This window comes from Thalassophryne amazonica, chromosome 20, assembly GCF_902500255.1.
Source record: "Thalassophryne amazonica chromosome 20, fThaAma1.1, whole genome shotgun sequence".
Classification (NCBI taxonomy): Eukaryota; Metazoa; Chordata; class Actinopteri; order Batrachoidiformes; family Batrachoididae; genus Thalassophryne; species Thalassophryne amazonica.
The window spans coordinates 33095237-33120049 of record NC_047122.1 but is presented as its reverse complement, the minus strand read 5'-3'; the positions used below and the strand labels follow the sequence as shown (position 1 = coordinate 33120049).

At 41.1% G+C, this 24813-nt stretch overlaps 1 protein-coding gene across 1 annotated transcript in view; it reads right to left on the bottom strand.

The window, feature by feature from the left end:
* Positions 1 to 515: 515 nt before the first annotated feature.
* The window catches only part of samd12 (sterile alpha motif domain containing 12), a 299965-nt gene continuing 275667 nt past the window's right edge, over positions 516 to 24813 (bottom strand). Inside the window, exon 5 of the mRNA XM_034160800.1 lies at positions 516 to 1109. Within this exon, the coding sequence (XP_034016691.1) occupies positions 1078 to 1109 (32 nt within the window). The 3' untranslated portion in view covers positions 516 to 1077. The remainder of the gene's footprint in view (positions 1110 to 24813) is intronic.

Below are 24813 nucleotides of genomic sequence, written 5' to 3'. Positions count from 1 at the left end.
TCTTCCTGTAGCAGTTCCAGATGGACATGGCAACTGGGACTTGGGCTCTTTGTGGTTGGCTGACAAACACATTAACTGCTTCTTCCACCACTGGGAACTAAACTATGTTGCAAGTGGTAGTATTACTATCGTGGAGCCAAAGAAACACAAACAAACTAACAAAAAATGGAAAAACAAAGACAGCGACAGACATCAATAATAAACTTATAGAACCCAAGATCGCAGTGGGAAGAATTCCAGATAAAACTGGATGAATTTCACACAGAGGTTTGGTGGACAGGCGAGATAACACAGGTCTGCTGTCCTGGTTGTCATTCCACCTCAAAAAAAAAAAAAAAAATTCACCAGCAATAAAATGATCAGAAAATTTGAAAGATGTCACAGAAATAAATATACTTTTTAAGAACTAGATGTACACATGAAGCAAATTTGGTCAATTTTGTGCAAAATTAAAGGGGACTAGACCTTTAAGTGCTAATATCGAGTTCTTTTTTTAGGTAGTGCACTGAATTTCCTTGTATATATTATACAATAACAGCAATTAAGTAATCTTGAATCTCAAATATGAAGGAGCCAACAACTGCCATAAACAAGCAGTGTCTGATTTTGAGCATGAAAACTGAGAAACTGAATTGAAGTGGGAGTTACTACAGTAACAATGAGGTTAAGTTGCCCAATCACAAGACAGACACAATATTTATACTTTTAGGAATCTCAGCCAACCGCTTCTTGCAGCCAGCATTGAATTGTGGGTAGATAAAGTGCTGGTTGGGCTTGGCTGGAGCTCTTGAGGAGTGTAGGAGGGACTTGCATGAGAGAGTTTTGCTAAAAAGGTCAGAAATTACTGGAGATGAGCGCGTGTGATGGAAAATACTGGTCAGATTCCAGGACACTGTGAGGAATTGTTTGGACAACGAGGAAATGAGGAGTCACAGCCTGGGAGCAGACGCACAGAGGCCAAGAAATGATGGAACGTTCTTCCAGTTTGGAGAGGTCGAGGTCGGAGGCGTGGAGGGATGGACTGGTCCGCTCGGGTGCCCGAGTCCTTTGGTGAGAGGACGGCGCTGCTCGTTCAGGCTAAGGTGAAGATGGAGTGCACTCCAGGGAGGCTGCAGAAAAGACAAAACCGAGAGAGAGAGGAAAAGTTCAGACAGGGAAGTAACGTGAGGGTGACAGAAAACAAGTGGCAAAAACAATGAAGTAAAAGGAAAAAATGACAGCGATCATCAAGGGAAGAGAAATGGGAGTGGAACAGACACAGAGGAAATTAAGAAGTTGAGATCAAACAGGGAAAAAAGAGAGAGAAAAGGCTGAGATAACAAGCATGGGCTTAAAAATGGATCAGGACGATGGAATTAGAAAAACAGAAAAGTTGGCGTGGGGGAGGGGGGAGAGAGAGACAGGATATAAGACGAAGGACAAAGGGAAAGAATACAAAGGGAAGAGATGTAATTATAAAACAGTGAGAGAAAAATTGATGCACGAGCATCATCACGCTCGCAGGCGCGTCGCAAATTCACGTGTACACTTACTTGCTCGCTCCCTTACTTTCTCTTGTAATATGCTTATCACATCAAACTTGTTAGCCTGCACTAGTCACTAGTAGAAAGTGTACAAGCAACCACACAGTCCTCTTATTTTGACATCAGTCTTTCAGTCATGCTGAAAAATGCGAAAGCTGGAGTAAGTATGTCCCTTTTGGGCTCCTGTACTAACATGTCATCCTTAATGAGGGGCCCCTCCCACACCAATAAAAAAATTCAATGAACAATTTACAGCAAACACGATCTCTGATGATTGTTGGAGGCAATACAAACACGTAAACAAACGTGCAGGAAATTAAAACGAGTTAAAGAATAGATAGAATGTGTGGCTGGGGATGGCACACAACGTTTTTATCTGTACCACAAAATCATGGCTAATGTGAAAGAGCGGGAGTTTGATTCCCAGTCCCTGGATGACACACTACCTCTGTATGTCCAAGTCCACCTTGCTGTAAATGGGTCCCGGCCTTGGCTGGGAAAGTAACCTTCCTATGATTAATCTGCCTATAACCAGCCTGTGGCTCCCATCATCCACATCACACAACAGTATCAGGGGTAAGAACCAATATTGTAGACTGAACGCCCCCCCCCACCTTAAAAATCAGTCCGCCTGCCTTCACTGCGCATGTGTCATCAGCCGCAGTTCACCGATTATCACCTTGTTTCTGCTTAAAACTGCACTCCAGTCATCATCTATCTCAGTGACAGATATCTGAAGCTTTTTTACAACAATCATTTCCTCATAAATTCAGCATTATTTCATCAGAAAAGACAGAGGAAGCGATCAGCGTGCCGCAGCTACACGAGCTGCTGGCTGATGCATCCACTGCACCTCCATCATTTCAAAGCGGCACAGATTATTGCCTCGTTTCTGCAAAAACTGACTTTAGAATGATTTAAGAAGTTTTACCTTTGTCATCTGATGGTTAATAATCCCGTTAATCTATTTGATCACTTTGGGTGAAGACAGTCCGTCTCAGACAAGCTGCTGAGCTCTGAAATGACGCATGTGCAGTGGAGGCAGGGCGGACCAATTTTTAGGGGGGACCATTTGGTATGTAACACCGATACAAATGGACCTCAAGGCTTATAGTAGAGAAGCTTGAATCTTCGACTGGACTGGGTTGCTTGACGTGAGGACGTTTCGCTTCAAATCGCAGAAGCTTCCTCAGCTAAAATTCTTGCTCTGGTGGTCTGACTTCTGTCTTGACTCTTGTAGAGAAGAATTTCTTCTCTTCTCTTCTCTTTGAACATCAGCAACTATTTTGAAACAAATGTTTTGAGATGTTCATGTCGATTTGCGCCCTCTGGTGTTGAAATATAATATAGCACAAGTAAATGAAATAGGATCACACTGTTTTTGAATTTCATATTTAAATGTTAGTCAATGCTTGGTCTTTACTAGAACTAGATGCACTAGAATGTACGCTGTTTGTTTTAAAATGTAATGGATGAAATTTCTGATGGAATCCCAAAACTAAGGATGCCAAAATTGCAGAATTTTCCACCCCCAGAATCTTGAGTACAATCAAACAGACAGGTCTGTTATAATAATTTTTTATGGAGTGGACAAAGAATAAATAACTAATTAGCTAGCGAACTAGACCACCTAAATAATTTCCCCAATTTTGACTTGGGATAACGTTTGTTTGTGGAGGAACACATTCTGCTTGTGTTGTTGTCTTGCTCAATTCTGCAAGAGCTTAGCATTGGGCAAATTTGAGCTTACATGTTTAATTCCTCCAACAGTATTGTGCGTAAATGTGCAACAATTTTTTTTTCCAGCACACATGCTATTAAATTAAAATTTCTTCCTGCATGTTTTCAGTATTATTTATGGGGGAGGAGGGTGGATTGTATCTTGTACCTTTTGGCTTCCACATGGAGTCTCAATGAAAATGGTTCAGGAACCAGTGCCTTAGAAGTATTTAAACATCGTGCTACTTCATGCATGTACAACGTACACATGCACGCACACAAACATACTATTATTTCTATTTTTTGCTGCTTTCACACTGTGACTTATCTGTGCAGTGGGACCACACACACACACACACACACACACACACACACACACACACACACACACACACACACACACACACACACACACACACACACACACACACACACACACACACACACACACACACACACACACACACACACCATAAAAGGCTGAAATTCATTACAATCGTAGGAGGGCCTTGACAAGCTGTCAGTGTGTTCCAATGTTTCTTTAATTCACCCTCCTCGCTCCCTTCAGTAAAGATTCAGAGTGGTGCTATCACATGCACGCCCACACACACACACACACACACACACACACACACACACACACACACACACACACACACACACACACACACACACACACACACACACACACACACACACACACACACACACACACACACACAGCCAGGAAACTCTTACAGTCTTAATTTCAAGGATAATTTGCATTGTTCCATGCAGTCAGACACACATTTACACACCCAAACAAGTGCTGAATACTCTGTTTTGAATCTTAATTTCATGGCTAGTTTAAACTGACGTGCACACAAACACACAGAATAAAAATGCGCCGCACCTTCAGAAGAAGACAGTTTGCTGGTGAAGCCTTGGTTTTATATGGTTAACAATCGACTCAATATGCTTTTGAACTGGTGTGGTCTTTATTGTAATATTTGCCAAAATAGCTGGTGGCAGGAGAGAGAAAATACTCAAGCCATTAGGACAGCTGGAATCACACCATTTTAAAATAAGTAAAGTGTGTGGACACCAGTAAAGCAGTGACTTTGTATTGGTAGAGTATATGGCATTAAACTGAAACTGTTCTCCCCCCCCCCGGCGTTTCACTCATGGTTTAATTCATGAGCAAAACTAATTCCGGACGGTTTATCAACATTAACAGCAACTCTGTCATTTTTACAAAGTGAAAATATTGCACATATCTTTTAAAGTAATGCGCTAATTCTTAAGGATTGTGCGTTAACCGACACACGTGCCAAAAGGCATTATGGGAAATTATATTTTCTGAGTTTCCACCTGATCACTTCCCCCTCATCAAAATGCATAGAACAACACTTCCATCTACTGGATGGGAGTGTGAATAGCAACCAACATATTTGTGAACCTCTGAGCTGTTTTGCAATAATATTGTCTCAATATTGCATAACTGAGCAAAGCGATGAATGTGTGTGATTGGTGATCCAAAAATGGTTAATCACACTTCACAAACAGAATTTTCAGTTTTGCAAATGCCTTTTTTTTTTACAAATGAAAAAAATTACATATTTACAAATTACTTGTAAAAACCAACACACAAGTTACAAATCAGAAATTTCTGTTTTTGTATCGCAATACAACTCAGGTCCCGTGAAAAGTCAAAGGTCTGCATTTTCAGCCAACTCGGACAAATGAGAGGCCAATAACACATATAGCCGGGCACTTACAAAACAGACAATAGAGGCTGTGCTTGTAGCATCTCTTGGAATATGGATTTTGGCATAAATATTTCCTATTAATGAACATTATGCACCGACAAACATGGAGCAGTGATAGCAAGATGAAGCCTCTTTTGACTATTGAGGCTTTGACAATTCGATGAGCCTCCCAGCCAAATGCTTCGACAAACACTTCATAACCTGGAGCCTCATTAAAAGCTCACTAGAAACTACTGCCATCTAGGGGAGGTGATGGTCTAGTGGTTAAGCGCTGGGCTTGAGAGCAGAGAATCCTCGGTTCAAATCCCAGCCTGACTGGAAAATCACTAAGGGCCCTTGGGCAAGGTCCTTAATCCCAGAGTTGCCCTCGGTGTGCAGTGGGCGCCTTGCATGGCAGCAATCTGACATCGGGGTGAATGTGAGGCATTATATGTAAAGTGCTTTGAGCATCTGATGCAGATGAAAAAAGCTATATAAATGCAGTCCATTTATTGGTCAAATAATGTATATCACACTTACTATGTGATATTACAAGTTGGGAGACTGACAGTGACAGATTCCATTGACTGCAGGCAAGCAATTTTTTTTCATATTAATGGAGAAATTGATTATTAACTCCCGTAATCCTAATGATGCTCTCCTGTGTCCTGGTCAATGTTTCATCATATTTCTATAAATAAATCATATCTTTTCACAGTGTGCTATAAAATATATCTCTCACATTCACAAAGCTGAGACTGTTCTGAACATTTTGCTATGCAACGAATGGGCATTATACTAAAAGAAAGCACTTTAAAAGGGGAATTTGTTACAGTATCGTAAAATTGAGAAAATACCCATCAGGCTTTAAGGGTTAATTAAAGGTTTATTTGGATGTCATATCACTGGTGCTCATTCATTTTTGAGAAATTGGACGGCATGTCCTTCATTCAACAGGAAATGAACTAAAACTGTTGTACCACTTGGACAAAAATGCTTAATACTGAAGCTTGTACTAACTTTCACTGGTGCAGTACGTTGGAATACTTTTTAACATCAAGCAAGCTGAGCTGTGTTTATTGCAAATGGAAAACATAGTACATTTGAATCTTAAAATTGATCATTTTTGCAGTAAAATGCGGATGCTGTGTGGAGCCTCGACACAAGCATTATTACATGGACACATTTAACAATCAGAATGAAAACTTTAATAAAGGAGTATAATCATCACTCAAGGACACAAAAGGACAAAGCACTCTGGAAAATCTATTCTTTATCATAATTACTATAATCTGCCAGACCTAAATGAAACAGAGGGGCATGTGAAAGCCGCCATGGCATGACCACGCTGCGCGTTGATGTGCTATAAATTACAATGTGGTATGTTTGCGTTTCAATGGCAGAATACTTTATTTGTGTCCTGCTTTTGAAATAACCAATTACAAGGCCCACTCATTGGGTTTACATCCCAAACAATGGAGAGGTGATCTATTATTAATGCATTGTACCACAGTGTAATTTACCCTTCATACGCTCACAGCTGAACGCTTTGCTGCAGTCGTCTCACTCACACACACACACACACACACACACACACACACAATCACTGCTGTGTCTTGGGTTTTCTGTGCCGCCGACACAAATGATGAATGTGATTTGTCCGTATTAACAAATTTTCACAGAGAGATCGTCAAAACATCTGGATTATCTCTCTCCTTCCACACCATCATCCCCTCATAGATTCCAGGCTCGCTCCGTAGCGCTCACCAAGGGTGTAGGTTTGGTCTCAGCTTTGGTAGGGACAATACCACCCCCCCCCCACCCGGCCCCCCTGCTCACCACCACCACCCCCTAACCCACTCATACCATTAGACGCACAAGTACAGCATAATACATAACATATGACGACATAATGCTGAATAATTTAACACTTTATTTACAATATTAAGTGTGTAGGCAAACAAACAAATAGCTTAAATAACAAAATTGCACCCAAAATCACGAATCTATTCTATAGGCCTACACCTGAGAGAACAAGACAACAACAAAAAAAAAATACTTGTGGAGCTAACAAAAAAAAAAAAAAAGTTTTTGCAAACAAGATGTATAATCTATTCTCTTCATCAATAATGCAGTTGTAGGTATCTGGCAACCTAATTTGCCAAAAAAAAAAAAGGGATTTCCAATAACATATATGGTGTATTACGGTAAACGTAAGCCTGTGATGTCATAACGCAGAGGAAAAACACGGAAGTTTCACACTAGTGCGCCGCTGATTCTCATTACCGTAAGTTCTCATGTAAGCCCTCACTCTGAAAAATTTCAACACTGACAGCAAGCCAAGAACCCGTGCTATCCAACAGTATGTTATATGTTGCATATATTATGGTAAAGTGCGTTCGGTGACTTTTGAAACGAGGGAAAAGTATGAAAAAGAGCGCAAAAGTGACAGAAAGGTACAGAGACAGACAGCAAATATAAATGTATTTTTTAAGGAAAAGGCAGGATGTTAGTGTCATTTGTGAAGGTGTGTGTGCGTGTTTGTGTGGGTGTGCAGTTTATTGTAAGTGTGGCGCTCAGCATTGTTCGCAAGCCCCGCCCTTCTTGTTTTTCTGCACCGGAGCAGTGTTGCCAGATATGAAATATGAAACTATCGTACCAAAACCTCAAAATTGTCGTATTTTGGGAGAAGTTATCGTACACAAACAAAATGCATACAACGTAGCTATTTTAGCGTTTTTTTTTTAAATTTACAAAGAATTTTATGTCACTTTTTTAAACAGTAATTATATTAATGGGGAAACTATGGCACAAAAAGAACGCAAATGCACAAGCAAATGCACTACCAGACTGTGAAGTAACACAAACGTGTTAATTACCAGACTAGAAAGAGTCGAATTCAACCTCGAGGTCGCTGTCGTCATCCGATGCCATGGCCACTTGTGCAGATTTTGTTGAACACAGAAAAAATGTTGACACCTCCATAAGGAACTTGAACTTTTTTTTATTTTTCTTGTATATCTCTTTGCTCTTGTGTTTTGTTCGTTTGTTATTGCATTTGTTGAAATACAGTTTCAAAAAAAAAAGATGTTGGTTGGGGAATCTTCCTGTCCTGTCCTGCAGAGATTGGATGGGAACTCATTACTTTGTATGGGGAGGGGGCGGGCTTTCAAATGACTGTCCCGGCAGCCCAAAGCCAGCAGCAGCCCTGTGTGTGGTGTGTCTTTGATGCCGCCTGAGTGCAACGCCTGCAAAATGATTCTTGGGTGTCAGAGAGAGATGCGTGTTTGGGCAACCAACTGAAATTATCGTACATATTGGGTTTTTTCCCATTATAGATCGTACATCGTACAGATGGCAAAACTATCGTACAAATACGATAATTATCGTACATAGTGTTTTTTCCCATTATAGATCGTACATCGTACAGAGGGCAAAACTATCGTACAAATACGATAATTATCGTACATCTGGCAACACTGCACCGGAGCCACCCATCCTCTGCACTCTGGGACCTCCCACTTTACAAATTAAGCACTGCCTGCCACAAGATGCGCTTTGTTTATGTCCATGTGAGAAGAACGTGAGCCAATGAAATTGCAACATGGGTAACCCTGTCATTCTGGCACGTCGAAAACACAAAACGTGACGACTAAAATTATAGTATCGAGTTCGCAAAAAAATAGTGAATGATTTTGTTATATAAACAAAAATGCTAAATATTGGTAGGGACTATTTTGCCATCCCAAAATATTGGTTGTGACTTGTCCCTATGGTCCATATGCAAACCTACGCCCCTGGCTCTCACCCCTGCATTTGTAATCTTGCTTGTTTAATCAGAGCACACCTCAGTGTGCAGCCGCATCTGCTGCTTCTCCGCTGTGCACAGCGCCTCACAGTGAAAACGCAGATCAGGATGTTGCAGCTTTGATTCGGTTCATCCAGCTTTGAAGTGTCTGCTCTTTATCTGTTGATGCTTCCCACACGAGTTGTGGGAAGGATTTATTTATTGTATATAATACTGCTATATGTATTTTAAAAAATGCTCACATTTTCTACTTCCAATTTCGGTCATAATTTTAGTTTATTCTGCAGTTTTAAATGTTAAACTGCAATTAGCCATGCACAAGCATGTGAGTTCTATATGCAACAGGCTTCAAAGGTATCAGATGCATTTGGATCCCCAGTTGCACACCTGCATTGAGTACTACGCTGATTACTGTGGTGATGTTGGCAAACGTCTGATTAGTAGACCCTAAATCAGGCATCCAAATAATTCCAATGCCACACTACTGCATGCTAATTTTTGACTTCGCTTGATGGCATCACATGATGTCATTAATTGGTGAGGTCTGATATTTTTGTTAGCCACAGCAGAGTAAATGTCTGTACAGAAAACTGCATTTTACTATCTCATCTAGTTCCTGAGGTACGGTCATTAATGCTCAAAGCCCGAATGATGCTCTCTTATGTCCCAGTCAGAGTTTCATCATTATTATATTAACAGAACATATCTTTTCACAGTGTTGTAGACAAATATCTGTCTCACATCTGGAAACCTGAGAGTGTTCTGAACATTTTGATATGCAACACATGGGAATTATCCTCCAAGAAAGTGCCTCAAAAGGGGAATTTCTTAACATCAAAGAATCAAGAAAATGCCCATAGGTCTCTGAGGGTTCATCTGTTTTAGACTACCTTAAACGTAGGCCAATGACCTTGCATGACATATATTGTGAGAGGGTGGTTCACCGAGTGTATCCGGCCAAGGTTGATTGAAACTGTTCTTTGCATTTTGGAGATATTGCCGCGCACACACAAACTGACCGCGCCATGAGAATCGCCTCTTTCTGCTTCATGATTCCGCCCTGATTATAAGATACTGAGTTTACTTGAATAAACTTTATAAACCAAATGCCTCTTGTCCTCCAAGAAGGGAGCTTTCACACCTTTAGTTCATTTGTTTGTTTGGACAAACAGCCAAAATGGTACAAAGCTGCACTTTTCCCACTCTGGTTTATTTTCATAGAACAGTTTTTCAGAGTCGACCAAACCTTGAAAATATCGTATCAGCCTGAATACAAAACTTGGTGGCACCAGTGATGTGACTTCATATTTGTGTTTCATAGTTAACACATTTGTATCTTTAATCAATTCCTTGAAGTAGCCATTAGAAATGAGTTTGACCTTTCAAGGTCACCCAAGGTCAAAGATTGGGCCCAAATTTTGACCTTGGCCTGTGACCTTGATTGTAACTGTTTTTTCTTTAAATTAAATCTCTTTGTCCTTGAGTAGCCCTCAATCATTCCACCAAATTTGGTCAAAACTGTGTAAAAACTGTGTCAAAATCAGGTCAAAAAAGTTCATAGTTAAGATTTTAGAAGTTTTAAAAGTGTATGTGCAGTGAAAACAAGAATAAAAAGCACAAATTAGAACTTATGAAAGCAGTGACTCACAGTATTCAGGAGGCATGTGTTATTGATCACCTCAGTGAGTGATGGGTAAATCTGTGACCCGTCATGACCTCTTCCTGTGTGGTTCAGCAAACGGCGCTCTGTCAGAGGCGTGACTCTGGTCTGAACTATGATAAACTTACCAACAGACCGCAGTGATAACACTGTGCACTTACAGGATTATTGATTTCTCTATTGATTTGCGTTACGTCTTCCGGCCGACTATTCTGCACAACTGAATTGAAGGTTCAGCTGGTGAGAGTTCCTTGAGTTCAGCGACATCGCTTTGGCTGCAGGCTTTAGATAATTCCAGTGAAAGTTCAGACAGGTTAGAAAGTTGTGCCAGGATGCACGTTGTTACCCATACTGCATGTGGCGATACATCACATTCTTCCTTCCAGCATTTGTTCAGAATTAAGTAGGCCATCTTATTCTGCATCTCAGCGCAATCATTCCTGCTTCTTTTCTTGACCCGATTTCAACAAAATAAACAACTGACAGGAAGTTTTCCTCTTCTCTCAACATCTATCTTTTTAAAGCAGAAGTCTCATCAGTGTAACCCAGTGAGGTTCACGAAATAAGTTCTATTTTCTGCAGAGAGATTGAGGAGCGGTACTTCTCAAAGTGTTTGTATTTTGGCATTCTAACTTCTGTCAAGTCAGGTTTCTTTTGTTGCTGTACGTTTCCAGTGCCCCCTGCCAGCGCACCCACCTTGCCACCATGCTCCAAACGTGCTTTGGTCGCTCGGCAGGGTACCGTCAAACTGAACCGAGCACCATGTATTTACTGTGCCACTCCAATGTGCAGAATCCCTTCTGATGTGGAGCTGTCAGGGCCTTCACGGCTGTCAGGGTTTAAAGGAGCAAAAAGTGGAACAGTAAAAATAAAATCTTTATTTCAGCACATATCTGCTGATGTTTACGTGTATCTACAGTTGTGTGCATGCAACGATATCAAAAGATATTTGCATGAACTGCCCATACAGACATTTTCCAGAGATGTGCCTATATGATGCATGGGGCCCTATCTTGCCAGGTGGTGCGGAACAAGTGGTGCAAATGATTTGGGCTGTGTGGCACCAAGGCATGCACTTTGACTTCTTTGAGGAAATACCTACTCCTGTGAACATTTGCAATACTACAGAGTACAAAAACAAACATTTGTTTTCCTGTGTCAAGCTCTGCACAGGCTTTTATAGTGGCTAGACTATCCTTCCAGGAAAAGGATTTACCTGCAACCTGGAGGACCACCAACAGAGCACAGGATGAAAATCAAGAATGAAACCCAGTTAATTTAATTATTAAATTTGCGCAAGTCTAACCTGCTCACCATACAGGAATCTTCTTTTGGTCCTTCACTAAGAAATACTGCAGGAGCTCATTGGTCTGCCCAACAAACATGCTTACAATGAACAGAGGATGAGCACTAGAAAGCAGTGGTGGAATGGACACATCTACACTCAACAAAAATATAAACGCAACACTTTTGGTTTTGCTCCCATTTTGTATGAGATGAACTCAAAGATCTAAAACTTTTTCCACATACACAGTATCACCATTTCCCTCAAATATTGTTCACAAACCAGTCTAAATCTGTGATAGTGAGCACTTCTCCTTTGCTGAGAGCCCAGGACCTCCACATCCAGCATGTTCACCTCCAAGATCGTCTGAGACCAGCCACTCGGACAGCTGCTGAAACAGTCGGTTTGCATAACCAAAGAATTTCTGCACAAACTGTCAGAAACCGTCTCAGGGAAGCTCATCTGCATGCTCGTCGTCCTCATCGGGGTCTCGACCTGACTCCAGTTCGTCCTTGTAACTGACTTGAGTGGGCAAATGCTCACATTCGCTGGCGTTTGGCACGTTGGAGAGGTGTTCTCTTCATGGATGAATCCCAGTTCACACTGTTCAGGGCAGATGGCAGACAGCGTGTGTGGCGTCGTGTGGGTGAGCAGTTTTCTGATGTCAATGTTGTGGATCGAGTGGCCCATGGTGGCGGTGGGGTTATGGTATGGGCAGGCGTCTGTTATGGATGAAGAACACAGGTGCATTTTATTGATGGCATTTTGAATGCACAGAGATACCGTGACAAGATCCTGAGGCCCATTGTTGTGCCATACATCCAAGAACATCACCTCATGTTGCAGCAGGATAATGCACGGCCCCATGTTGCAAGGATCTGTACGCAATTCTTGGAAGCTGAAAATGTCCCAGTTCTTGCATGACCGGCATACTCACCGGACATGTCACCCATTGAGCATGTTTGGGATGCTCTGGACCGGCGTATACGACAGCGTGTACCAGTTCCTGCCAATATCCAGCAACTTTGCACAGCCATTGAAGAGGAGTGGACCAACATTCCACAGGCCACAATTGACAACCTGATCAACTCTATGCGAAGGAGATGTGTTGCACTGCATGAGGCAAATGGTGGTCACACCAGATACTGACTGGTATCCCCCCAATAAAACAAAACTGCACCTTTCAGAGTGGCCTTTTATTGTGGGCAGTCTAAGGCACACCTGTGCACTAATCATGGTGTCTAATCAGCATCTTGATATGGCACACCTGTGAGGTGGGATGGATTATCTCAGCAAAGGAGAAGTGCTCACTATCACAGATTTAGACTGGTTTGTGCGCAATATTTGAGGGAAATGGTGATATTGTGTATGTGGAAAAAGTTTTAGATCTTTGAGTTCATCTCATACAAAATGGAAGCAAAACCAAAAGTGTTGCGTTTATATTTTTGTTGAGTGTATATACCACCCATTAACCCTCTGGGGTGTATACGACGGCTAAGACCAAGCTTTACTAAATTATAAATAACTTTTTGAATGATATGAATGAATGAATTTTTTTTGCTGAAAAGTCAACTCTGCAGACTTTTGAGCCAGCCGTCAGCCATCTTTGTACTCCTCATAGAAGCTGTGTGATGACGTGCGCAATGTGAGTATCCAATCAGAATTGGTTCACCATCACATTGGTTTTCCAAAATCCAATCGTAGGGCAGATTTATCTCACATGAAAAGCCAAAGATCATTTTCAGGAGTGATGTGTTACTAGTTGGCCCATTTGAATAGCCCCCTGGGTGCTCCAATGAGTACATATGACTATTAGTACACACTCAGTGTGCCCTGCGCCATTATGCACAGCGATCAGTGAAAGCAGGAGCACACGGAGAGCCTCTGATGACAATCTCATGTGCTCAAACAAAGAGTGTGTAACTATCAGGATTGCTCCACCAGTTTTCATGTGAATGTTACTGGATAACTCTGTTGCTTTCTCTGCGTAAAGCACTGTTTACCATATCAATAGACAACAAAACGCATAGACCATTTTGTATATATTGTTCAAAATGTGCATTGTTTGAACCTTTTTGTTGTACAGTCTTTCACACAAGACCTCAAATTACCTTTATAAAGTGTCAAAACAGTTGTTTATTATAGTTTGCTGTGTGCTTTGAATAAATGTGTGTGGAAAATTATTTTTTGCTTTATTTTTTCCTTGCCTATTTTTGACTGTAAACCTTTATTAAACTTACAGAACACAACAAAAACATATATATTCTGAAAGCACAGGTTGTCCTGAAAAAAAAGAAACATAAAACTTGATTGTGTGATGCAGGGAGAGCTGTTAACAGCAATAATAAAACATTTATACCAGGCGAGTGAACTGTCTAAAAAAAATGCCCTCGGACCCCAGAGGGTTAATTTAAAAGTTTAGATAATAGTGCAAAATACCGATTCATTGTCATGGTGAAGTGTTTATACAGTAATAATTGCTTACTGGATTTTCTGGATTATAAATTATGTTGGGGTTTTTTTTACCTTTTGTGGCTGGCAACTTATATTTCAAAGCAACTTATCATCATAGTATCATCTACAGCTCAAAGATGGCACATCTACATGAATAACAAGGCGCTCCTGTATACTGATCTGAATGAGGAACTGTCTGATCCACACTCTGGAGCAGAAGGTTGCAGTAATCCACCATTAAGTTGGATGCAACCTGCCATAAAACAAGAAGAAAAAGAAGATCGGAAGGAGGAGGATGTGCTGGGTCTTAGAAAACAAGTGAATTAATAAATCATGCTCCAAAACTGAAAGACTATGCTCTTGAATAAAGAGAGTAAACAACCTTCATAATGCTGTTCAATAAAGATATGGAACAATCTTTATACTACTTGTCACTTGATCCACTTGGATGGATCAAGTGGCAATCTTGGTATAGTCATCTTTAGGGATAAGCAAAATTAATTTGATTTAATGTATGGTGTCTTGAAAGGTTGAGGACGAGCAAGCTTGGTGACGTACAGTGACTACTTTTGAAATCTTATGTGCTGTCTGTGTAAATAATCAATGTAAACAAATGTTTATGCCATAAATGCCAGGTTATTTATTTAGTAAACTCAATCAACACAACAATATACAGTATTAGTTTATTATGAAGAGACTCCAGAAATCACTTTTTGATCAGGCTACATGCTAACTAGCTTGCTTGGTTAGTTAGTACATTAGTTCATTAGCTAGTTTGGTAGCACTTGAAAGGATTTCATTTGGGCTATGACTTAAAATTATATGCATTTTAGAACAGTTTTCCTTTTGTTAAGGCAGAATTTTTTTAAAATGGTTTGATGCAATATGGCTAGCTAACATCATAGCTTGTACCAGTTGAGTTACCTTACAGGTCAACAATCAGAAGATAGTTTGTGATCAAATTCACATCATAGTTCAACAAATCTGAACTTTGAGTAAAATATTTGTGCAGTAAATATCTCATTCTAATGTATTCAATAAACATTGTTGAAAACATACAACACTCCAAGGAGCATGTTCGCCACAGAGAGCCAAAACTTAGAGTTAGTCAACACAAAACATGAAAATTTAAGGAATGTCTTTCCATTATTTTCCTCACAATACTGTTTTATTGTAGTGCAGGTAGCTCAGCGGAATAAGAGCTAGACTACAAATATGTAGACCTGGGCTAGATTCCGAGTACCGTTTGCTTCTTTGAACATATGCATTTCCTAAGTCCACCTAGCTGTACCAGCCTTGGCTGGAGAAGTAACCTGTGTAGGACTGGTGTCCCCCCCCCCCCCCAGGGGGAGTCGTAGACTCTCATCACCTTCACACTACAAAATCCGGGGGATAAGCACCAGCACCAATGGGCCTCAGGGACTACACAGGATTAATTTAGTGTCAGAAAAGTTTGAGGTTATTGAATGTGAAGATCTGCTTGGGTACTAAAGGACGCAGAGGAAAGCTGGGAAAAGAAGCGGATGAAGAAAGAGAGAAATAGAGGACACGAAAGAAAGACGTAATAGAGCCACAGAGACCGAGAGAACTATGAAGTATGCTAAGCTCTTTGACACTGATAAATACCGGAGGAACGGGACACAGCGGAGAGCTGGGCTACGCCGTCATTAACCTTGTAAAACTTCAGCCGGTGCTGGTGATTAACGACACCCCATTATGTGGCGTTAAACAGCAGCAGAGGAGAACCTGCTCTCCAATACCTAAACAGCACACTACGGTTTTGGGAGAGACTTTTGTTGGACAACATTCTCCCACAGGGATGACAGACTTATTAAAAAAAAATATTTCAGTTTGGAGAAACCACAGTACCTTCTGAAGGCTGCTCCTCTGCATTCACACTAACCCGTTTCCCAACCCCGACTTGTTCAAAGATCTGTTGTTGTTGTTTATTACAATAGAATTCAGGGGCATCCCCATAGAGGGCTCTGCGACAAGCAAAATATGAGAATTTTAACATATGAAGAGCAGGAGAGGGGGGAAAATGAAGAGTGGAATGGGAAAACGAATGAGGCAGGAAAAGATAGTGGTGCCGGGATGGGGTGATGAAGCAGGGCATGGAGGATGTGCGAATGAGGGGGAAAAAAAAAAGAGAGCAGGGCGTGCACGAGGAGAAGATAAAGGCAGGAGTTCTATTCCCTGATGTAGCATCTGTGTGTCGGCTCTTCACAGCTCCTGCTCCAAGGATTACTGCATTTACACTTCAGCTTAAAAATAGCCCCAGCGATAATTTATTTAGCTGGAGCACGCCATATGCCATTATACTCACAGAGACTAGCTTTTCCATCTCTGTGTGTGTGTATATGTCAGATTCTTCATCTCTCTATTAATTTTCTATTCAAAAATAAACTGAAAAGCCAGATCCGCATTGGCATTTGGCACAAGTTTTACGCCGGATGCCCTTCCTGACAGAACTCCAGTTTCACCTGGAGAAACACACACAGCCGCTGGTGTTCCGAAGAGGTCTCCCATCCAAGTAGTAACCAGATGCTGCACTGCTTAGCTTCTGAGATCTGACGAGATCAGGCTGACAAAGAGCAGACTGGCTACAACAAAGAATTCAATCAATATACATGAATATACAGTATATAGAGAGATAGATAGATATATGGGTTGAATTATTTTTGAAATCCTGGCAAAGCTAATTTCTGGAGGAACTGGTACTGGGCTGCAGATTGAAATGAGATACTGCAGTGATAGCTGTGATACAGGCTGATGAGGCAGTCATCTAGTGGGGTGTAAAGGTGCACTGACACATGCATGACTTTGATTCACGCGCTTGCACACACGACGTTGTGATGCTCCCAACCACTGTGTTCCCAGCTGGAAAGCGTGCTTTGTTTCACCGCCTGCCACACGTTCTACGCTCGGCGCTGAGTATATAAAATAATTATTTTGTAACGGATTAATCATTTTCTCTACAAGTTGTCTGTCAAAAATGGCTGTAATCGCTTCCTGAATCACAGAGGACCGCTCCAGCAGTGCCGTTCGTGCGTGCGTGGAATGAGCTGGAGAAAGCATTTGGAGCCATCTAAAAAGGTAATTATTTGTCATGTTTACATTGTCATGGCTTGGTAAAACAGTTGCATGTTCTTTCCTTCTTGTCTGCAGCTGTTAAAGTATGTTTGTTAGAGATTTAACATCTCGTTATAATCGCTCAGACGAGCTGCGCTCTGATGCAATCTGCTGATACAACCACTCGCTCTGTTCACTTCTTCTTCACTCCACTTGTTGTTGGCGAGCAGATTGCGCCCCGTAGCACAACATTTATGCGTGAAGGATTTTTTTTTAACATTTCAAAATTCTGTTTGTGCAATTGCACATGCCAACACCCCTCTTGTGTTCAGTCTGCACTTGTTAAAGACGACTTTACTCTCCTGCACGACACAGGTTGTACAAGTGCGTGAATCAAAATAATGCACGTGTCAGTGCACCTTAACTATACCCTACATCCACAATACCATACATATCACAATACACATCTACATCACTGATCCCACGAATTATGTACAAAGTAATCTGTGGTAAATGTTTATCATTAAAGAAAAATTATTCTGAATTATAAATTATAATCCTTGATGTTTTCTGTTTGTATATGTCGAAATAATTCATGACTCATCTGCAAGAAGACTTTTTATGGTATCATGATACAATTTTAAAAAATTATTATTCGATACAGGCTTCATGATACATTTAACACTATTCATGATGCCAGCACTTAAAAAATGGTATGATCCCCTTTAGGCATGTTTTAAGATTCTTCCAGGAATACAGGAAATTGAATATACACTCACTGGCCACTTTATTAGATACACCTGTTCACTATTTATGGTATCATGATACAATAAAAAAAAAATGATTATTCGATACAGGCTTCATGATACATTTAACACTATTCGTGATGCCAGCACTTAAAAAATGGTATGATCCACTTTAGGCATGTTTTAAGATTCTTCCAGGAATACAGGAAATTTAATATACACTCACTGGCTACTTTATTAGATACACCTGTTCACTATTTTGTTCAATCCCATGGCAGCAACTCAATGCATTTAGGCATCTAGACGTGGTGAAGACGACTTGCTGAAGTTCAATTTGAGCATCAGAATGGGGAAGAAAAGGGATTTAAGTGACTTTGAACGTGGCATGGCTGTTGGTGCCAGATGGGCTGGTCTGAGTATTTCAGAAACTGCTGATCAACTGGAATTTTCATGCACAACCATCTCGAGTGTCTACAGATAATGGTCTGAAAAAGAGAAGATATCCAGTGAGCTGCAGTTGTGTGGACGGAAGTGTTGTGTTGGTGTCAGTGGTGCTATCATATCAATATGGACCAACATCTCTGAGGACTGTTTCCAACATCTTGTTGAATCTATGCCACAAAGAATTAAAGCAGTTCTGAAGACAAAAGCAGGTCCAACCTGCTACTACGTAGCAAGGTTTACCTAGTAAAGTGGCCAGCGAGTGTATTTCCTCAAGCGGTAAGAAGGATATATAATATAAATGTAGCAAACTCTTGGTTCTGTATATTTTTTTTGTTTTTGGGTATTGTCTGTAAATTGAACCATTCCATTAGATGCTGTCACAGAAGTATTCTTCACAAAACCACCAGACTTGAGAACATGTTTTATCACAATTTTCCATCCAGTGATATATGACTCAAGTGAGTAAAACAAGTCCATTACCACATGTGCTGGTGCCGTTTGCCCCTGAGATTGGTCCGTGGAATGTACTTTTGAGGATACTTGAAGGAAACGATTTCCCTCGAATCGCGGAGGTGGTGCGGAGGCTCAACAACAGGGTATGTTCAAAGTCAACAGCACTTACACATAAGATAAGAGAGGACTTCAAAACAGCAAAGACAAAAAGGCCTCATTGCTATTACAGATCGGAAAAAGTGCTTCAGAATCTGAGGTTAAAGGGGATCATCAGCCTTCATGGCACAGTGAATCTCATTTTGTGCCGAAATGTGATGACTCAACAACAGGGAGGACAGTGGTGATGTAGGGGGAAAGCGCGCCTCCCAGTAAGGAAGGAACGGCAATGTTTTGCACTCAGCATTTTCTCTTTGGTCTCACTTTCTGTGTCTCGCACGACGGCAGCCTTGGGAGGTGTTGGTGAATAATGATGACCTCACAGGGTGCCCTCAGGAACACTGACAACTCTTATTTCCCTTTGTGACTACGGTAATGGCTTCTTATTTCTCTCCATCACATTTCTGTTCTTCTGCCAAAAGTGGGCAGGTCCAGGCTGAGAATTTAGGCAGCAGTGCACGGTGCCTTTCAGCACAAAGTCAGAGGTAGACAAAGAGGAGAGGCACTTTAACGGACAAACTAAGTGTTAAGACTTACAAATCTTTGCTTTTACAGACAAGCTAGTGGATGGAGACATGTCTTGGACTTCCTTTACTCCAATCATTAAGACGTGTAAACAGGACGGAACTGTGTGGTAAATCTGTCTGGGTTCTCAAAAAACAAGTGAGCACACCAGGAAGGTACTAGGTAGCCACCAAGACAACCATGACAACTCTGAAGGAGTTGCAGGCTTCTGTGGCTGCCCACGTTGTCCTTTGACTTACCATTAGAGAAATCAGTAGGACAGCTGTCTTCCATCTTTGTAACATAGTGAGGATCCATCCCATTCTGTCTATGGCTGACACAGAGACGCTGATTCATGTGTTTGTCTCTTCTAGACTGGATTATTGCAACGTCCGCTTCTCTGGTTTATTGCAGTCCAGCATTAGAGTTCTCCAAAAGGTTCAAAATGCTGCTGCTAGAACTATGAGTAGAAGCAGAAAGTTTGACCACATTACACCAATTTTGCCACCTCGCTACTGGCTTCCTGTCTCTGTGAGGTCTGATTTTAAGGTTCTGTTACTAAGTTATAAAATCATTCATGGACTCGTGCCTCCCTACCTAGTTGACCTAATTAAACCCTACATACCAGCCCATCCTCTGTGTTCTCAGGATGCAGGACTACTTTGTGTCCCTAAGGTTAAAAAGAAGTCAGCAGGCCATAGAGCCTTCTCCTATCATGTGCCTGTCCTGTGGAACAACCTCCCTTCAGAGATAAAACAGTCAGATTTTGTAGAGCCATTCAAGTCCAGACTAAAGACTTATCTGTTCTCCCTATTGTACAGCTAGCATACTGGTAAAGTATGCAATTATGTTTTCTCTCCTTTTAATTCTTATTATTAGCAATGGAACAGGTCTCAGCCTCACTATATCTAAATCCTGTTAGAATGGCCTCAGCAGTGGGTCACCCCTCTGAGTCTGGTCTGCTTAAGGTTTCTTCCTCAAAAACGCCAGAGAGAGGTTTTTCCTTACCACTGTCGCCTGTGTGTGTGTGCTCAGAGGGGTTGGTAAGGTTAGATCTGTCTGTGTGAAGCGCCTTGAGGCAGCTTTGTGATTTGGTGCTGAAAAATTAAAATAAATTGAATAATTTGAATTGAATTGTGGCTGTGATTGGAGAAACTGCACAGTGGAACTCTTATCTGCTACACCACAATTTTTATGGACAACATTACATTGATTATTGTTGTTGTAGGTTTTGTTGAATGATTGGAAATGGCCTTCCATACAGGTACCCTAAAAACATTTCTCAGCTGACAGCAACATATTCAATTCACTTTATTTCAATTTAATTAATTTAGTTTATATAGCGCCAAATCACAACAAAGCTGCCTCAAGGCACTTCACACAAGTAAGGCCTAACCTTACCAATCCCCAGAGCAAGCACACAGTCAACAGTGGTAAGGAAAAACTTCCTCTGATGATTTGAGGAAGAAACCTCAAGCAGACCAGACTCAAAAGGGTGACCCACTGCTTATGTCGTTCTACCAAAAAAGGTTTACAATACAGAACACAACACAACAACAACTGACGAAAGTCGATGCAGGTGACCAGTCTACAGTCGGGGGGCACCGAGCCACTCGTTGGATCTGTTCCTACAACAGAGTCCGTCCCACGCCTGCCACAGAAATCATTCAATCCAGCCACATCTCGGACAGAGAGAAAAAGAAAACAGAATCCGTCGGCCAGAAAAACTACACTTAAGGTATAATTCGTCAGCATTAAGCAACAGGAAAGCAGAAGAAATACTAAGGTGATCGCTGGCCACTAGCCCTAAGCTTCACTAAAACACCTAGACTTTCAATAATGTTGAGGCTAAGACCTGCTCTGTTTACTAATAAAATTAATATAAAAGGGTAGGAAGCATAGTACAATACTATGCCAGTATGCTAGCCATATGAGAGGGAAAATAAATGGGTCTTTAAGTCTGGACTTGAATATTTCTACAAAATCTGACTGTTTTATTGACGCATATTACATTTGCAACATCTTTACTAGCCTCAAAAAAGTTAACTTTGTGAGCAATTTTTGTCATTAATATAGCTGCCCTGTTTGATTACCGCCAGGCAAAAAGGGTGAAAACAAAACAGAATGCACAATAAGTATGGCTGAAAACAAGGAGCGGAAATTCTCAAAAATTTGAGCTTTTTTTTTGTTTGGTGGGTAAATAAATGAACTCTTAATTTTCAACTAATAAATCAAATTTCCATTTCTATGGCAGCTCTGTCAGGACAGTTGCACATAAAGCAAATGGCGAAAACAAAGTACTTTTGAGAATAATCAAATTATGCTCACTTGCTTCTCCATTAAAATCAGTATTTATGTGGTTGCAAACACTTCGATTATCAAGCACCTGCGTCGTTTTTAATGAACAATAACATAATGTGCAGATTTATTTATGTATTTATTTACTACATTTCTCTTATTTAGTTTGAGCTTTTAATCAAATTGCATGCAATCGTGTTATCTGAATGCCTGGAGGCATCATTGCCACATTCCACACAGCAGAAGCAGCATTCAGCACAGAAATGACATAAGTGACACAGCACTCAAAATATTCTTTGGGGAGAAACTGTGTACGTCTGGTAAGTAAATCTGAGTGCAAGCGTAATAAAGCCTCCATCCATCTCAGTGACATAAGCAATCACCGTGAAAATAAAATCTAATTTTCCTCTCTGCTGAAAAGTTTTGAAAAGGCTTTAATTCCCACTGAGTGGCTCTGGGATTTCAAGTTTAAACTAATTTCCTTGTCTGGCAATTAAATACGAAATCAGTTCTGCAAACAATTAGTTCCGCTGGTGCATGAGAGATACTTGCCTAACAGCTTCTTTATGGGCATGAACATGCACATCGTGTGTTGGAGTTGTGAGAAGGACTGCCACATTGCATACCGATTGGTAAATATTTTTCGTGAATCAGAAAATCAGATAAATCGATTCCAAACTTTACAGCGAAATCCTTGTTTAATATGACTGTAAAAGTCCTAACTTATTCTTACAAACACTCTTTATACAGTATAGTGTCCAACCTCCACTGTCCATAGGGAGGTCCTTGAAAGCACCTGGAAATCCTTTGTCTGGGGATCTCTGCCCTCCCAATCCTCTTGGCAGTGGCCAATGTCATTTGGTGGTCCTTGGGTGGTGAGAGGTGGTGGGGATGGTGCACTGCACAGCTGTCTGAAGACCCCTCTATGTGGTATGTGTCACCTTCCAGATGGTTGACACTGGTGCATGCCCAGTGCTGGTAGTTGGGGCCCTGGTCTTGCCGGTTCTTGCCCCAGTGGACAGTCCCAGTTGCGGTACTTGCCCATCTTCTCTATGGAGTTTAGGGCCTGTGTCCCCGCTGTCAGCTTTCATATGGTAAAAAAGAAAGCTCAAGCAACAGTCCAGTGCCTGCCTGTGCACGACAGCTCATACGACCGTGCATATGACAGCAAATGACCAATTCAAATAAAGTAGTGCAGGCAAGGGAAGCGGTCTCTATTGTTAATAATTCAGGAATTGTCGTGCGAGGTCAAAGGCCAGCTAAAGCCGTACCTTATGTGTGCAGCTCTGCACAGTGATTCTTCACACATAGCGTGGTGGGTATCTGCTGGTGCCCTTCAACAGTTTGGCAAAGATCTTTTAAATCACCAGAAACCCTCTCACTTGAGTCCAGCTCAGGTGATGGCAAAGGACACTATTTTTCATGTTATGCCCCCAAAACACCCTTGAGTAATTAAGAAAATAATTAGAACACTTTGCACTTTGCACCATATTTTGTGTTCAGATTACATAGTGTAAATAGCAAATATAAGTTGGATGTGGTCCAGTTGCACCTGCTCAGTGTGCCTTAGACTGCGTACCATGGATCACAAGCTGCATACAGACAGTTGCCAAATTGAAGGGAAATGAAGTGTCTTAATTAGGTGTTGTTGGGCCAATATGTGTCCTCAGAAAAGCTTCACGCCATCTTGGCATTGATTCTACAAGTCTTGGACTGGAGGAACTTTGTGTGCAACTTTTGTCATTAATATAGCTGTCCTGCTTTTGATTACCGCCAGGCACAAAGGGTGAAAATGAAACAGAATCCATGACAAGACTCATTAGACTTAAAATAAGAGTGCTCTGAGAGCACAATATCCCATGCTGGCAAATGCTGCTTTGGTACAAGTGCCTGCGACATTCTGATAACATTTCAAGATATCTCATTTCAGAATGTAGACACCAACTCATGAAACTGGCAGTATGTAGGTTTGTTAATGAAAGGCCATAACTCCAAAAGCCAAAATGCGTCAGTCTTGTACAATATTACAATATGCATATTACCAACCTATAACAAGGAATTGTACCAAGTTACATGAAATTCCTCCTAAAAATGTGAGAGGAGTTGGTTTCAGAATGCAGACACACACTCATGAAACTGACAGATTCTAGATTTGTTAATCAAGAGGAATAATGCTGGTAAAATAGGCCCAGGTCAAACTGTATTATAATATGAATATTACCAACCTAGAACAAGGACGTGTGCCAAGTTTCACAAGATTTCTCCTAGAAGTGTGAGAGGAGATGATTTCAGAACGCTTATACCAGACGTCTCAAACTGATTCCAGAAAGGGCCAAGAGGGTGCAGGTTTTCTTTACTACCACACACTCCACCAGGTGATTTCACTGATTAACTGATTCCATCTGCTCAAAGTGATTTTAATTTTGGGACAGACAGAGAGACAGAAACTGCTACGACTTAATCCCTCTTTTGGCCTTCGGCCAGCAAGGAATAAAACCCCAAACCCTCATATTTTGGGTTTAAAAGAAATTTACAACCCAGTGGTGCTTTTAGCACTGTGACATTCAGGGCATTCTGTGATTTATTTGATGCAAAGTACATTTTAGCATAGCCTCTCTCCCACAAGCAGCCTTATCTTCTGCTGCACTGGCGACTCCATAGATTTCCCAGAATGCATGTGAACAGCCTCCAGAGAACAGTGGTGAATTTGCTGCATTCAGTCTGTGTGGGAGTACACAGCAACAGAGATATTGATAGCAACAGCAACTGCAAAACAGTGCATATCTCCAAGCAAAAAGACGAGCATTATTTCACTTGTCCAGTCGTCAAAATCTTTCATGAAGTTGCAGCAAGAAGACAAACTGGCAACTGTCTGTGGAAAAATTAGTAGATTTTCTTTCTTGCCAATTTATCTCCTTGTCTAATTGTTGAACGGTGGTGCAAAATCACAATTTTGGAAAATGA